General features: G+C 56.0%; 1 protein-coding gene across 1 annotated transcript in view; it reads left to right on the forward strand.

Annotated features, from left to right (window-relative positions):
* Positions 1 to 521: 521 nt before the first annotated feature.
* The window catches only part of DCHS1 (dachsous cadherin-related 1), a 46,083-nt gene continuing 30,231 nt past the window's right edge, over positions 522 to 16,373 (forward strand). Inside the window, exon 1 of the mRNA XM_086481369.1 lies at positions 522 to 2,273. Within this exon, the coding sequence (XP_086337495.1) occupies positions 522 to 2,273 (1,752 nt within the window). The remainder of the gene's footprint in view (positions 2,274 to 16,373) is intronic.

The raw sequence follows: 16,373 nt of genomic DNA on the forward strand, positions 1-16,373 counted from the left end.
GACCAGCTTTTTTTGGGGTGGAGAGGTGCTAGGCTGCTGTTTGCCCAAAGATCTCTGTGGTCTTGCAGATACCTTCTCTCAGCCTCAGAGGAAGCATTCAGCTGTTAAAGGCACAGGAACGCTCTGCTCTAGGGTGGCTGGCTCTGGTGTGGCCAGGAGGGCTAGCAGTCGGGAAGAATGCTTGACTCTGTAGGAAATAGCCTGTGTGACAGGGTGGGAGCTGCTAACCTCAGCACGCTGTCAGGTGTGAGCTGCAGGGCTGACTTGAGGTGCTGTCCCAGGGCTTCATTCTGGGCACCCTCTGCTCTGACACGTTTTCGCCTTCGCTCCTTGTGAGGGATAGGCAATACAGAGCAATCGGGCAGCAGGTATGTGGCAGGCCTTCCCTCTCCAGGTTTTTTCTTCTGTCCTTCCTTTGCTGCTCCCTCTTAACCACCATCCTCTGGTCTGCATTCCATGCAGGATTAAAGCGCACGCTGCAAAGGAGATCGAGCCACCCTTTGCTCTGCAAGTCACTAGCGATGGAGCAGATGAAGGGGTCAGCCATGCTGCTGCTGGAGCTGCTAATTCTTGGGGGCCTGCGAGCAGGGAAGGGCTCTGCCGTCCTGGGCACCCTGGATCTACAAATAGATGAGGAGCAGCCAGCTGGCACCATCATTGGGGACATCAGTGCTGGCCTGCCCCCTGGAACTAGTGCCTACATGTATTTCATCTCAGCACAGGAGGGCAGCGGTGTTACCACTGACTTGGGGATAGATGAGAACACCGGTATCATCAAAACAGCTCGTGTCCTGGACCGAGAGACTCGGGACCGCTACAGCTTCATTGCTGTTACCCCAGAGGGCATCACAGTAGAAGTGAACATCCAAGTGAATGACATCAACGACCATGCTCCAGCCTTTCCCAAACAACACAGGACCTTCCAGATCCCGGAGCACACACCCATCGGCAGCAGATTTCCCTTGGACCCAGCCTTTGATGCTGACAGTGGCCTACTCAATACGCAAGGCTATGTGATTAAGGGAGAGAATGTGGGGCAGGCCTTCCGCCTGGAAACACGTCGAGGACCCAACGGGGTCCTGTATTTGGACCTGGTGGTCAGCAACGTCTTGGATCGGGAGAACCGTTCATCATACTCGCTGCTGTTGGAAGCCTATGATGGTGGCTCTCCTCCCCGGAGTACCCAGATGACACTGGATGTGTCCATCCAGGACATCAATGACAACGCTCCCAGCTTCAACCAGAGCCGCTATCATACTCTCATCTCGGAGAATCTGAAACCTGGCAGCAGCATCCTGCAGGTCTTTGCCTCTGACGCAGATGAAGGTGACAATGGGGATGTGATTTATGAGATCAACCGGCGGCAGAGTGATCCTGACCAGTACTTCACCATTGACTCCCGGACTGGAGTCATCAAGCTCAACAAGGGTCTGGACTATGAGGTGAGGAAGGTGCATGAGCTGGTGGTGCAGGCAAGGGATAAGGCTGTCCATCCTGAGGTCACCACAGCCTTTGTCACTATTCACGTGCGTGACTACAATGACAACCAGCCCACCATGACTATCATCTTCCTGAGCGAAGATGGCTCCCCACAGATCTCTGAGGGAGCCCAGCCTGGCCAATATGTGGCACGCATCTCTGTTTCCGACCCGGACTATGGCGAGTACTCCAATGTCAACGTCACGCTGGAGGGAGGGGACGGCAAGTTTGCCCTCACTACCAAGGACAACATCATCTACCTGATCTGTGTGGACCAGCTTCTGGATCGGGAAGAGAGAGACTCCTATGATTTGCGGGTGACAGCTACTGACTCAGGAACACCCCCACTCCGGGCAGAATCGGCCTTTGTGCTGCAAGTGATGGATATCAATGACAACCCTCCACTCTTCGACCAGCAGGAGTACAAACAAAGCATCCCTGAGGTTGTGTACCCGGGCAGCTTTGTCCTGCAGGTGACAGCTCGTGACAAGGACCAGGGTCCCAATGGGGAGGTGAGGTACAGTATCATGCATGGCCGTGACACCCACTCCAGCTGGTTTGCCATTGACCCTGCCACAGGTATCATCACCACCGCTGCCCCGCTGGATTACGAGAAGGATCCTCAGCCTCAGCTGACTGTGCTGGCCACAGACAGGGGGACGCCTGCACTCTCCTCTTCAGCTGTGGTGCGTGTGGCCCTGCAGGATGTCAATGACAATGAGCCAGTGTTCAGGAGTAATTTCTACAACGTGTCCCTGAAGGAGAACACCCCCGTTGGGACCTGCTTCTTACAGGTAGGTACAACTGTCAGGAGCTGAGGTAGAGGAGGGCATGGCCAGGGCTGTGGGAGGCTCAGGGTGGGAGACCTGCCACTGAAGGCTGTTTGGTACAGTTGTCACGGCTTTGATGGGCCACGGTTGCAGCAGGAGTGTTGGAACAGAGATCCCTGTGCTCCGTGTGAGTCGGAAATGGGGCAGAGCACTGTTACACCCCTTCTGCATGTGAGTACTGGGTGATATCACCGACACCGTGGGCACATCTCGAGGATGTCCTTTGTGCAAAGCACAGTGCTGACCTTGGCTAAGACTGGGGCCCACTGTGCCAGGCTTGCACAAGCATGGAGCTGCCTTGCAGGCTGGGACACTCAAAATGGTGCTCAGGAACATGGGTAAGACCTCTAGGAAGCTGCCTGTGGCCAGGCTGCTAACTTCTCTCTCCCACTGTGAGGTCACTAGCCCAAGTTCGTCAGTGTTTGTAAGGCTAATTGTGAACATTAGCATTAATTATGCCCAGTTGCTATTGTTATATTACCTTGGAAACAGCACCCGTGGGATTTGAGCTGAGAGAGACATCCTGCATCAGCCTTCGTGTAGCGAGAGGTCATGGGTGAGGCCTGGAGAGGCGCTGCCCCTCTGACAGGGTCTGCGGACCCTGAGATGTGCCAGTGATGCTGTTTGTATTTTGTATATTTTCTGTTCCCCGCATTCGCTGCTTCAGTCACAGCTCAGGCCCTGGAGCCCTGGTTGCTGGCGACGGGCGATGCAGCCCACCTCCGCCAGGATGGGGAGACGTGGGGCTTGGGGCACCGGCGTCGTAGTGCAGCAGGGCCCTGCCGACCGAGACAGTGTCCAGACCATCCGTCGGGACAAGCACCTGTGAAGTTTGGGACACTTTGCCAGAGTCGTGGGGCACTGGGACATCTGGCTGGAGCCATGAGGAGCTCAGGGGCTGGGTGGTGATGAGCAGTGCCCGTGGGGCCAGGAGGAGGGAGCGAGGGGGAGCTGGAATTCTGGGGGCCATCAGACAAGGCAGGAGGAGGTCCTGAACCTGGCCAGGGAAAAGGGCCTCCCGATGGGCCTGGGGGAGGAAGAGGAACTGATGAGAAAAATCGTCTGTGGGTCTGGGGCATGGAGAGTATGAACGCGGGGGCTGGTGAGCGTGGGCCACGTAGGGTGTGTGGATGCAGGGGACTGACGGTATGGGAGTGCTGGAGAGGGGCTTATGGGGTGGTGAGTGCAGGGGAGGGTAGGGGGGGAAGGAGGAATTAGGTGGGAGCAAGGGCCAGGCATAGAATAGAGAAAGGACAGGGGGCAGGGGCAAGTTTAGGACGGGGCGGGTCTGGCGGGGGGGTAGGGAATGAGTCAGGGTGGGATCGGGGAGAAGTCTGGGCAGAAGAAGTTGGTGGGAGATGAGGAGGAGGATTTGGTTGGGCGAAGATTTGGGTTTGGTCTGTGCAGGGCAACACTCCACACTGTCCCAGGTGGGTGGGGATGGGGACAGGGGCAGGACCAGGGCTGGGGACACAGATGGGGAAGGGGTCAAGGGTGGAGGTCGGTTCAGGGACAGGGTTGGAGTGGAGGAGCCATGTGTCCCTGGGTGAGCGTGGAGGTCCCAGGCGTGCGCAGGGATGTCTCGGCTGCAGCAGCCCCCGAAGGGAGGCCCCCCTCTCTCTCCCCTTCTCCGTGCCTTCCTGCTCAGTGCCGCTTGCCGTGTGGGAAGGCGTTCTGGAAATGCAATCGGAGATGGCGGCCGGGCTCCTGACTGCGAGCGCAGGGGCAGGCAGGAGGGAGAGTGGGACCTGTGGAGGAGCTGGGGCGGTGCAGGGCCGTGGGGATGGCACAGAGAAGCTGGTCCAGCACGTGGCTGCCCAGCCATGGTGATGCCGGTGCAGCGCAGGGGGCAGCCCAGCTCTGCGCTGCGCAGGGGAAGGTGCTGGCCCGGCGGCCGGCAGCGACTGAGGGTTTGGCCAGATTTCGATGGTCTTGGCTCAGCCCTCGTGTTTCGTTTGGAAACGGCGCGTCTGGGCTGAGCGCAGGTAACTCCCGCGTGGCCTCGGCACAAAGCAAACAGCTCACACATCTGCTGCTGCTTCCTCTGAGCCGGGAAACGTGAGAGGATGGGAAAGGAGACTGGCCAGGCTGCCGGCTCGGCTCGGCGCTGGGCCGCAGCAGGAGCCAGCCGGGTCGGGGAGCCGGGTAGAGCCGGGGCAGGCAGCCCAGGTCACAGAGCACAGCTGCCTGGAGTGGCCCCCCCCTCAGCCACGGCACCCCTGTTGCCCCGAACAGGAGGGCTTCAGAGGTGCTCTCAGTGTCCACGGTGGCCAGCACGGGGGTCGCCCGTGTCACATGTGCTGCCTCACAGCCCCTGTGTGCCATTGCTCCTGCTTGGCTCCATCCGGCCGTGGCTTCTAGGCATTGGGGCTGGTCCTGCCTTGGGAGGTTAAAGGGTCTTTGTTAAGATCTGGATTTGGTCCAGACCTGCACAACGGTCACAAGAGCTTAGGCTACGGGCAGGCCCTGCCAGCGTGATGTGCAGAACACAGGACAGCCTCCAAGGTCAGCACAGGACTGAATGGGATCGATTCTCCATTGGACTGCCATATTTCTAAGCAAAAAACCCCGGGAGGACCTATTTTCAGAGGGTGATGTCTGCTCTGAGGGTGATGTCTGCTCTCTGTGGGCAGGACAGAATGATGGGGAAGTGGGGAGTCCATGTGAGTGACCAAAAGAGACTTGACTTGAAGAATGGCTGCAGGTCTCCTGCTCCTTGCACACCCCATCCTCTGCCAGGTCGGTCTTTGTGTTTGGTCTATGAACAGAGACGAACAGAGCAGGTTGTTGGGCCGAGCTCCCAAGAAAGAAAAAGGTTCTCATAACATCTTTGTTATTTATTCCTTGTGTATATCATGGGCCAGGTCCCACAGTAGCAGACTCTGCACGAGCACTAAGCAAAGGAAATAGCAAACTCAGAGTTCAAGTCCGAGATGAGAGAGAAACACCAGTGGAGAAGGAGCCCAGGGAATCAGTGAACACAATGCCAGCAGAAAGTAGAGCAAGGGATGGTCACTGACTGGTTGTCCCTGGTTCTCTCTGTGGCCGTGAGTTGGTAATATAGAAGCTTTAGGGCTCATCAGACTACATTCAAACTCTATGGCTACGTGATGTGAAGCACTGTTCTGGTATAAACTCACCCTGCTGGCTTAAATTTATTTTAAACATTTGACTTTGTACCAGCAAGCTGCATGCATGGTCAGATATTGTCTTTCTGGGCCTTTCTAACTGTTCATGCTAAATCAAGTATTGTCTGTCCTCTGGCAGCCAGCGTAAAGCACAGAGAGCTGTGTGAACCTCATGTTGCGAGCACAGGGTGATTTACAGAAATGTGAATGAGATGAGATGGTGGATTAACTCTTGCACGGATCCAGTATTAATGATTTTGGAACCAGGGTTTATGTATTTCCTTTGCATCCATACACACGACTGCTGGGGAACAAGAACATCAGAAATCAAAAGCTGACCAGCAGCACACCTAATGTATAGCCTTATCTATCTTGCGGGTTTGAGGACAAGTCTGATGAGTTTTGAAGTTTGAGTACCTATTTGTGATTCTGTGGGACTGGCTATGCTGCATGCACAGGACCGGGACAGCCTCTCGGGCTGTGCCCCCCATAGGAAGACCTGCACGAAGCGCTGTAGGCTAGACCAGGCCACATTAGTGAAAGAGTCTTGGCGGGTCATCCTGGTGCAGAGGTTATGCTGCTGAAGGGGACAGCTGTGAGAGGACACGGTGAGTAGCCGTGCATGGGGACTGGAACAGCAAGAGGACTAATGCTCACTGACTCCACTGCCAAAAAGAGTGGCAGGAGGTATGGAGGACATTACTACATGCATTCATTTCCTTGGGACAAGGGATCTGGCATTAACCTATTTTCAGACCTTTGCACGAGATAAAGCAGGCCTCCCCCTCCTCAGAACCGAGAAGGCGAGCTTCTTGAGGCAAGATGGGGAGACGCCTGTGAGCTCGCTGGGGAGCAGCGTGAAGGCAGAGAGCACATCGTGCTTCTGGGAGAGCAGGCTGCGATGCAGGAGAGTCTGGGGGTACACCAGGAGCGGGGACATGGGGGAGATGCTGGTACATGGGGAGGTTGTGGGGGAGGTGAGCGCTGTTGTTACCGCCAGAAGAGCTGCGTTTGTTCCAAATTCCTGTGAAAGTTATTTCCTTGCGCTGCCAGCAGCCTCCTCCTGGGCTTGGCACAGCAGCCAGCGCCATGATTAATTCAAGTAGCATTTCCCCTGGAGCTGCAGCAGCTTTTCCACTGCAGCCGAGAGGCCCCAGCCCCTCGCTCCTCTCCCCCCATGCTCTGCTCCTCCCCTCAACCCCCTCGCACAGCTCCCTCCTTCCTCTGCGAGGATCCCCAGCCTCCTCACAGCTGCCCCTTCTCCCTCACCTCTGCTTCAGCCCCAGGTCCCCTATAACTCCTCTTCCTCCCACAGTCCTTGCTCCCACTCTCCCTCCTCCACGTCCACCAACAGCCCCACACCTGAGCACGCTGCCCTCCAAAGTCCCCGTCCCTGCACGTCCCAGTCCCTGCACCTCCCCGCCCAGAGCCTCAGCCCACCAGCGTGCCCCCCATCCCTTGGTCCCTGCTCCCCCTTCTCTCCACACCCGTTGCTTGCTGCCGGCCGCTGTTGCCTGCTCCCCCCAGGGACCCCACTGCTTTGCCCCAGCGCCGCTCTCGCTGGCAGTGCTCTCCCTCACCTGCATGGCCCTTGGGACGCTCTTCCTGCTCCCATCCCAGCTCCATCTTGTGTCCTTTCCCGCCCAGCTTGCCCAGCTGTGTCCCATCTCGCACTGCCAGCGCTCCCTGCCTGACCTCTGCCCAGCTGAAACCCAGCCCGGCACCCTGCTTTGGAGTCCTTGTCATCAGTGCCCCCCAGGAGGCCGTGGCCAGGCCCCCGTCGCTTCCCACCCTGCACTGTTGCTGCCCCGCTCGAGCCCCCTGCCTCCAGCACTCTTCCTCTGCAGAGGCCCAGCTTCCCTGCCCTGCTCCGCTCCCCAGCTCCTGCGTGCTCTGCTGGGGCTCCTAGTGCCCTGTAGCGCCCAGCTGCAGCTCCCATTTCTCCTGCCCGCTGCTCCATCAGAGAGGACACCTGGGTGCCCGCGCGTGAGCCCCGCTCCTCGGCCTTCTGTGCTTTACTGTGCCCCTGCGCTCAGAGGCACCGGGACTCCCAGAAAGGCAGTGCTCACCCCCAGGCTCCGGCAGCCTGTGTCCCAGCCTCACCCTCCTCAGTCCTACCTCCCTGCCAACGGCTGTGATTAAACTGCCTCCCCCTCCTCCTCAAAACGGAGGGGTCTACCCCATCCCAGAGCAGTGCTGGAGGCCACAGGCTGCCCCTGTTCTCCAGACCTTGCAGCGTAAGGCGGCGGCAGCCCTGCGCCTGTCCGTGCCTAGGCTGTGGCTGTGGGGCCACCAGCCAGAGCCCCTGCCCGTGCCCTGCAGCTGCGGGGCTGCGGGGAGGCAGCGGTGCAGGCCGGCAGTGCCTGCAGCCGTGCGGAGGGCTCCCCCGGACGAGGTGCTCCCTGCAGCCTCGGGGTCTGACCCTCGCCTCGGCCACGCGTGCTGGACGATCGCTGGGGCCAGACCCTGACCCCACTCGCTCCCCCGAGGCCTGAGCGTGCCGGAGGCTGAGAGGCAGCCCGGGAGCCAGAGCCGGCTCCTGAAATAGCAGCTGCGGCCACTCCCTGGCTGCTTTTAGCTGGTCAGCAGCCGTGCCAGGGCTGGGGAGGGCAGGATGCCTGGCACACACTCAGGCAAAGGGAGCCGTGCGTGGGATCGTTGACCACACTGGCGCCAGCCTCCCCTCCTCTCCCACCAAGAGCCGTCACTCCGAGGGGCGGGAGCCCAGAGCCAGATGTTTGCCAAAGCCACAGCGTAACATGTGCGTAGCAGAGATCCAGCCAGGGCAGGGCTCCAGATGAGCTCCCTGCCTGCTGACTGCGCTCGCTGGAGGTGTGGAGGACATCCAGAGAATGGAGGCCCGGGCTGCCGAGGAGCACTCCATCCCTTTCCAGCACTGTGGACTATGTAGGGGGGTATGTGGGTCAGCAGTCAGGCTGGGGGGGCAGGGGATGGCTGTGTTTGAGGGGCTCTGGTGTTGCCCTCTGGATGGGTCTGTGGGAAGGAGAAGCCCTGACTCCCACAGGTGATGCAGCGGGGGACCCCAGTGTGGGGCCATGCTTCTCCATCCATCCCCAGCTCTGGGGAACATAAGAGCTTTGTGGTGCCTTGGCTCCACTCATCCCTCCTGTCTTGCTGGGGTACTAGGAGGAGGGCATGAAATAACAAGGCCTCAGTGCCCATCTTTGCCCTCCCGGTTCTTCGCGCGGTGGTCAGAGGCACACTTGCCCAGCACCTGCCCTCCTTCCCTCGCAGCAGTCACAGCTCCCTCAGACTGGTGTTCTGGTTTCCTTCAGCCTAACCCTGAGCCATCTTGCTGCTTTTCTTTGTCATCCACTTCTGCTCTGCTTTGGCCACAGCACTCCCACGAGGCGCTCTTCTGCCCAGCTGCAGTAGCTGCAGGGTACACAGGCGAAGTCTTCTCACCAGACCTGCACAGAAGAAGGGGCAGGTAGTGGATGCTGCTGCACAGTGCTGTCAGGGCTGTGGTGCAGGGCTGGTGGAGCAGATCAGCTCTCAGAATGATCGAAGCTGAGTGGAGAACTGGGAGGTTCAGGAGGGTCTTGGCTGGAGATCACAGAACGGTTGAGTTTGGAAGGAACCTCTTGAGATAATCTAGTACAACCCCTGCTGCGCAAGCAGGGGTGTCCAGAATTGGTTGCCCAGGACCATATCCAGGTGGCTTTTCAGTACCTCCAAGCATGGAGACTCTACCACCTCCCTGGACAATCTGTGGCAAAGCTTGGTCACCCTCACAGTGAAAAAGTGCTTCCTGATGTTCAGGGGGAACCTTCTGTGTATCAGTTTGTACTCATTGCCTCTGGTCCTGGCACTGGGCACCACTGGGAAGAGCCTGGCTCCATCCTCTTGGTGTCCTCTTTCATGTATGGATGATATCGCCCCTGAGCCTTCTCTTCTCCAGGCTGAACAGCCCCAGCTCTCTCAGCCTTTCTCACAGAAGAGGTGCTCCAGTCCCCTCATCATCTTCGTGGCCCTTTGCTGGACTCTCCAGTGTGTCCATCTCTCTCTTGTACTGGGGGGCCCAGTGCTGGAGCCAGCACTCCAGCTGTGGCCTCACCAGTGCTGAGCAGAGGGGCAGGATCGCCTCCCTTGACCTGCTGGCAATGCTCCTCCTGACACAGCATGGGATGCCCTTCGCCTTCTTTGCAGCAAGGGCCCGTTGCTGTCTCATTTTCAGCTCTGTGTCCACCAGGACCCCCAGGTCCTTTTCTGCCCAGACGCTTTCCAGCTGGGGGATCCCCAGCATATATTCTTGCAGGGGGTTGTTCCTCCCTGGCACGGGACTTTGCACTTCCCTTTGTTGCCAGTCATGAAGTTCCCATCGGTCCATTTCTCCAGCCCATTGAGGTCCCTCTGGATGGCAGCACAACCCTCTGGCCTATCAGCCACTCCTCCCAGTTTGGTGTCGTCAGCAAACGTGATGAGGGTACACTCTGCCCCATCATCCAGATCATTAATGAAGATATTAAAGAGGACTGGACCCAGTATTGACCCCTGGGGTCAATAGCTACTGGCCTCCAAGTGGACATTGTCCCACTGATCACCACTCTCTGGGCTGAGCCATTCGGCCATTTTTCAGCACACCTCACTGTCTGCTCATCCAGTCTGTTCACCAACAGCTTGGCTATGGGGATCTTATGGGAGACAGTGTCAAAGGCCTTAATGAAATCCAGGTAGACAATGTCCGCTGCTTTTCCTTCATCTACCAGGTCAGTCCTTTATCAAGTGGGTCAAACATGGTGGAAGCCATGCTGACTACTCCTGATGATTTTCTTGTCCTTCATGTACATGGAAATGGTTTCCAGGATTAATTGCTCCATCACTTTCCCAGGGACCAAGGTGAGGCTGACTGACTGGTCTGTAGTTACCCGCTTACCCTTCTTGAAGATGGGAGTGGCATTTACCTTCCTACAGTCTTTAGGCACTCCTCCCAAGCGCTATGATGGAGCAAAGATTATTGAGAGTGGCCTCGCAATGAGGTCTGCCAGCTCCCTTAGCACTCCTGAGTGCATCCCATCAGGGCCCATCGGCTTGCATATGTCCAGTTTGCTTAAGAATTCACTGACCTGATTCTCTTCAACCAAGGGTACATCTTCCTGGCTCCAGTCTTCACCCAAGTCTCTGAGACCTGGGATTCCTGAAGGCTGGTCTTACTGGTAAGGACTGAAGGAAAGAAGGTACTCCAGTCTTTTACGTGTCCTGTGTCACCAGGTCCCTTGTCTCCTTCATCTGTGGGCCTACATTCTCCCTAGCCTTCCTTTTGTCACCGGTGCACTTATAGAAGCTCTTCTTCTTGGCTTTGACACCCCTTGCCAGATTCAAATCCAGCTGGGAACTGAATGCAAACAGCTCTGTAATTACAACGATCGGTTAGTGATTTCAGCAGAAAGTGCCCAGATGTATTCCCTGAGCCCCGCCATGGTAGTGGCCTCTTCTATACCTAACAAAGAAAAATCTTCAAAATACTGCATCAGGTTTATACCTTGGGTTCCTTAACACATTCTTGGTCCCGAGGGGCACACACCATTTCATTTGCATCCCTTACATGAAAGGGATAACACATTTTGGCTGTCACTTTCATCCAGTTTCTTTTCCCGACTTGGCATCAACAACCTGACCCAGTTGGAGCTGTCCCTGCTTATTGCAGAGGGGTTGGAATACATGACCTTTAAAGGTCCCCTCCAACCCAAACTATCCTATGATTCTACAATTTTTAGTGCAAAAACAACAGTAGCGTGTCCCAGCCTTGTGCTGTCACAATACTGTGCAGTTCCTTTTGCATTTACTGCCCTATCCCTTGTCACCCCCCCTCTCATCCTGCAGGCCTTTCCCAGTTCTCCTCCCTGGCACACAGATGGTGATTGTGCCAAACTGTAGCTATTTTACTTTAACATTTTGCATTTTTGTGTGTTTTTCAGTTAGCACATTTCTCCTGCTGGCGTGCCTTTTACATATTAGCGTTCACGTGACTGCCATGATATTCCCAAGGCTGAGTTTACAGTGTCTGGCTGATCACATCTCTAAATAGTCACTGTTTGTCATGCATATAGACTTGAGAACATCCTCAGCTTTTTTATAGTGGTCGCAAGCAACTTCTGTAGACATGGAGAGGCTGCCCAGTGTACAAACCATCCTGCTGGGGTCGTCTGTGAGGGCTCACTGCCCGCGCAGCAGCTGTCAGCATCCGAGTGCCTGTGTCCCCTCTGTCCCGTCCTGCTCTGGGGCATGGCTGCAGCACTGATGAACGACTGCCTATACGAAGCATCTTGTCTTCAAAGTCTGCAGTGAAATGCGACTTTTCCCCTAAGGATCCTGTTGGTTTCTGGCCCTGGAATCAGTCTCCAGCCCCTGATCTCCAGCTGGATCTCCAGGTTGTCTGCTTCCTCCAGCAGCACCAGGATGCTGGCCTCTGGTTCTGGCTGTCCCCTGGTTCTGGCTGTCCCCTCATACTGAAGTGGCATGTCCTCCCTGCCTTTCCCCTGCCTCACCCTCCTCTTGCTTCGCTCGTTTAGTAAGCAAATCTTTTAATTCCCCTCCGTCAGGTTTTCCTTTGCAGCCCAGCCCTTGGTTTGTGCTGCTGCATGGCGTGTCACCTGTTGTCTCTTGTACTCTCGACTTGTTTCTGGTGTAAGGAGGAAACAACAAAAATCAAGCATACAACCCATTTTCAAATAACCTTAGAATTGCCAGCCTGTCTTGTTAGGACTCAGGTATGAATTAGTACTGAAGCATTAACTAATGAAGGATCCTGCTGACCACTGCTGTCTTTTGCCTTAGTATAAACTTGTTCTAAGCCAAATACAGTGGGTGTCTCATGGCCCTTGGGAAAGGGCTTGGTTCATGCTTCTCCCTCCCTTCCCCAGTGAGTGTTTTCTGTCTTTGGCTACGTATCACCTGGGAACTCTCAGCCTGTGCCAGCACAAGGAGGCTTTACCCTTGCTAGGACCGAGGAGTGGAAACAGTTTGATGAAAGATGCACCCTGGACGTGCTGGAAATGTGAAAGCACCCAAGGCAGAAGCTCAGGAGGTGCTAGACATGGGCCCAGCCTTAGTGCAGGGGGTCACTGGAGCCAAGGCAGTGCTGCAGGAGAGAAGCAGCCTGCAGGCAAGGTTAAGGGAACAGAGAACGAGCACACGAACATGTGTGTGTTCTGCTGTGGGACGATGGTGAGGGGAGGCTTTGTAGGATGTCATGTGTTGAATCACTGCTATTTGCAGTGTCTGGGAGTGTCACTGCATGTCTGTGTGCCTGGGAGATGTAGATCCTGTTGGAAAGACCTCCTGGGAATCTGTACCTGTTGTTGTTCCCCGGTGGACCTCAGAGGTGCGGGCAGCTGCAGACCCACAGGGTGGTATATGCGTGTGGAGGGATGGGAGGGTGCTGTATGCCTTTGGCCAGTGCAAGGCTCCTACCTTCTTGTAGGGACGCCTATCTGAGGAAAACCCAATCAGCCGTGCAGCCCTTTGCCTGTAAGATTAAGAGGGATTTGAGGACACAGATTTGAGGACACAATTTTGAGGACACTTGTGACCCTTGCGGTCACAAGGGGTGTTCCACAGGGGTCAGTACTAGGGCCACTTCTGTTTAACATGTTTATCAATGATCTCAACGAAGGGATAGAATGCACCCTTAGTAAGTTTGCAGACAACACCAAGTTAGGTGGGAATGTTGATCTGCTTGAGGGTAGGGAGGCTCTGCAGAGGGACTTGGATCAATGGGCTGAGGCCAACTGTATGAGGTTCACCAAGGCCAAGTGCCAGGTCCTGCCCTTGGGCACAACAACCCCATGCAGCGCTACAGGCTGGGGGTGAGTGGCTGGAGAGCTGCCTGGTGGGAAAGGACCTGGGGGTGCTGGTCGGCAGCCAGGTGAACATGAGCCAGCAGTGTGCCCAGGTGGCCAAGAAGGACAACAGCATCCTGGCCCGTATCAGCAATGGTGTGGCCAGCAGGAGCAGGGAGGTGATCATGCCCCTGTACTCAGTGCTGGTGAGGCTGCCCCTCGAATACTGGGTGCAGTTTTGGGCCCCACACTGCGAGAAAGACATCGAGGTGCTGGAGAGAGTGCAGAGAAGGGCAACAAAAATGGCAAAAGGCCTAGGGAATAAGTCTTACGAAGAGCGGCTGAGGGGACTGGGGCTATACAGTCTTAAGAAAAGGAGGCTGAGGGGAGACCTTATGGCGCTCTGCAACTGCCTGAGAGGGCATTGGAGAAAGGTAGGTGCTGGTCTCTTCTCACATGTAATGAATGATAGAACAAGAGGGAATGGACTCAAGCTGCACTAGGGCAGGTTTAGGCTAGACATTAGGAAAAAATTTTTCCCTGAAAGGGTTGTCAGGCATTGGAATAGGCTGCCCAGGGAGGTGGGTGAGTCACCGTCCCTTGATGTCTTTAGTGGTCGTTTAGATGTGGTGCTTGGAGATATGGTTTAGGGGTGTACTTGGTAGAGTAGGGCTGATGGTTGGACTCGATGATCTTAAAGGTCTTTTCCAACCTGAATGTTTCGATGATTCTATGACTCTGTTGCTGGAGCCCTTCCAAATGCCTTGCATTTGCCCAGCCCCACGGGCACAGGAAAGAAGTGCATGGGTTCAGAGGAAGAGTTGTGAACTAGCCGGTGTGTGACTGGGAGTAGAGGAGGGGAAGCATCTGTTGCTGGCACTGGCTGGATTTGCCGCAGCAAACCTGGGGCTGCTGCTGAGTTTGCAACAGGTGTAAGTCCTGAGGTAGGGATCCCGCAATGTTCAGGATAAAGGGCCCTGTAGCACGGGGCTACCTTGAGTGCTGGACAAGGAGCCAAAGAGCAGCTATAGAGCAACAGAGCAGAGTAAGCTGCTTTACTGGTGTCCAGTAGCCTGTGCTGGGGAAAGGGTGCAACAGCTGGATCACTGAGTCATGGAGTAATCCAGGTTGGAGTGACCTTGGGAGGTCTGTGGTCCAACCTCCTGCTTGTAGCAGTGGCAGCTGTGGGGTCAGACCAGGCTGCTCACAAGTTTCGTCCAGTGGCATCTTGAAAACCTCCAAGGATGGAGGCTGCACAACCTCTCTCAGCAACCTGCTCCAATAGTGGACGTCCCTCACATGGAAAAAACTTTCCCCTGTACCCAGCCTGAAGTTCTCATTTCAACCAATGCCTGTGGCCTCTTGTTCTCCTGTTGTGCACCGCTGTGAAGAGCCTGGTTCCCTGTCCTTGATGAGCTCCCCATCAGTGATGGCAGCAGCCTTCTTCTCTCCTGAAGGCTAGGCAAGCCCCAGTCCCTCAGCAGCTCCTCACAGGGCAGGTCCTCCGGCCCCTGCCTGGTTCAGTGGCCACCCCTGAACTCGTCGCAGTTTGTCAAGTCTTTCCTGTACTGGTGGCCCAAAACTAGATGCGGTGCCTGGATGTGGTTTAGCAAGGGCTGAGCAGAGGGGAGGATAATCCCTGCCCTCGACCTCCTGGCTGTGCCCCTGTTCATACAGGCCAGGGCGCTGATGGGCTCTCCTTGCTGCCAGGGTGCACTGTGGCTCATGTCCTGCTCCCTGCCCGCCCAGACCCCTAGGACATTTTCCCTGGAGCTGCTTCCCCAGCCTGGCAGTCCTGGCCTGTGCTGTTTCAGGGGTGCTGTGCTTCCCAGAGCAGGGCCTGGCATGCGTCCTTGCTGAGTTTCATGCGGCTCCTGTTGCCCGTTCCTCCCACCTGCCTGAGGCCCTCGGGGTGCAGTGCTGCCCTCAAGTGTGTCAGCTGCTTCCCCTTCCCCAGGCTGGTGTCCTTTGTGACCTTGACATGCCTGCACTGGGTCATTGCTGAAGACGTTAAGCAGGAGAGGTGCCTGGGCTGGTCCCTGTGGTGCTCTGCTTGTCACCCACTCCCAGGCAGAGCACAGCTCATGAGCCATCACCCTCTGAGCCCGACCCTCCAACCTGTTTTTTGTCCACCCAGTTGTCCAGCCCTCCAAACCATCACATCCTGCCTCTGATGTGAGTGTTGTGGGAGAAGGTGTCAAAATGCTTCTTAAAGTCAAGGCAATTGTCATCCACAGCTGTCATCCCTTCAACCACAGATCCCATCATTGCATTGCAGAAAGCAAACAGGACAGCCAGTCCATGCTGGCTGTTCCCCTCCCAGGCTCCTCCATGTGGCCAAAAACATGCTCCAAGAGGACTTGCTCCATGGTTCTTCCAGGGACCAAAGTGTGTCTGACAAGAGTGTAGCTCCTCAGATCATCCTTTTGGCCTTTTTTGAAGGTGGGGTGCAGTATTTGCTTTGCTTCAGTTGTCAGGGATCGCCTCTGGTCTCCACCACACTTGAAAGAGCAGCCCTGCCAGTCCGTCGATGCAGCCTGTCGGGTCCCGTGGATTCGTATGGGTCAAGTCCACTGAAGAAATGGACTTGATCTTCATATCTGTCTGGCACCTCTCTGAACCCTTTCAAAAAGCATGGAGGCCTGGGAGACCTTGCTGGTGAAGCCTGAGGTAAAGGAGGCATTGAGTGTCTCAGCCTTACCCATCTCTGCTGTCACTAAATGACCCACCGCATTCAGAAATGGGCCCTTATTCAGCCTTTTACTACCAATGTAGTGGTAGAGGCTCTTCTTAACACCCCCAATTTTTCTTGCAAGTCTCAGCCCCCCCTTGACCTTTGACTTTCCTGACAGCATCCCTACATGCCTGGGCAATGTTTATAAATTCCTCCTTTGCAGCTTGCCTCTGCATCCCCCTCCCATATGCTGCCTTTTTGCCTTGCAGCTTAGCCCTAAGGTCGCTGCTTAGCCAAGGCCAGCTGCTGATACATCTCCTTGTTTTCCAAGTACTGGGATGGGCTGTTCTTGTGCCTGTAGAATGCTGTCCTGAAGGCTTGCCAGCTTTTCTGGGCTCCCTTGGCCTCCAGAGCTGCCTCCCATGGGTTCCCTCCCACCTACCAGTTCCCTGTATAAGCT

This window comes from Leptosomus discolor, chromosome 1 (assembly GCF_034619465.1).
Source record: "Leptosomus discolor isolate bLepDis1 chromosome 1, bLepDis1.hap2, whole genome shotgun sequence".
Lineage (NCBI taxonomy): Eukaryota > Metazoa > Chordata > Aves > Leptosomiformes > Leptosomidae > Leptosomus > Leptosomus discolor.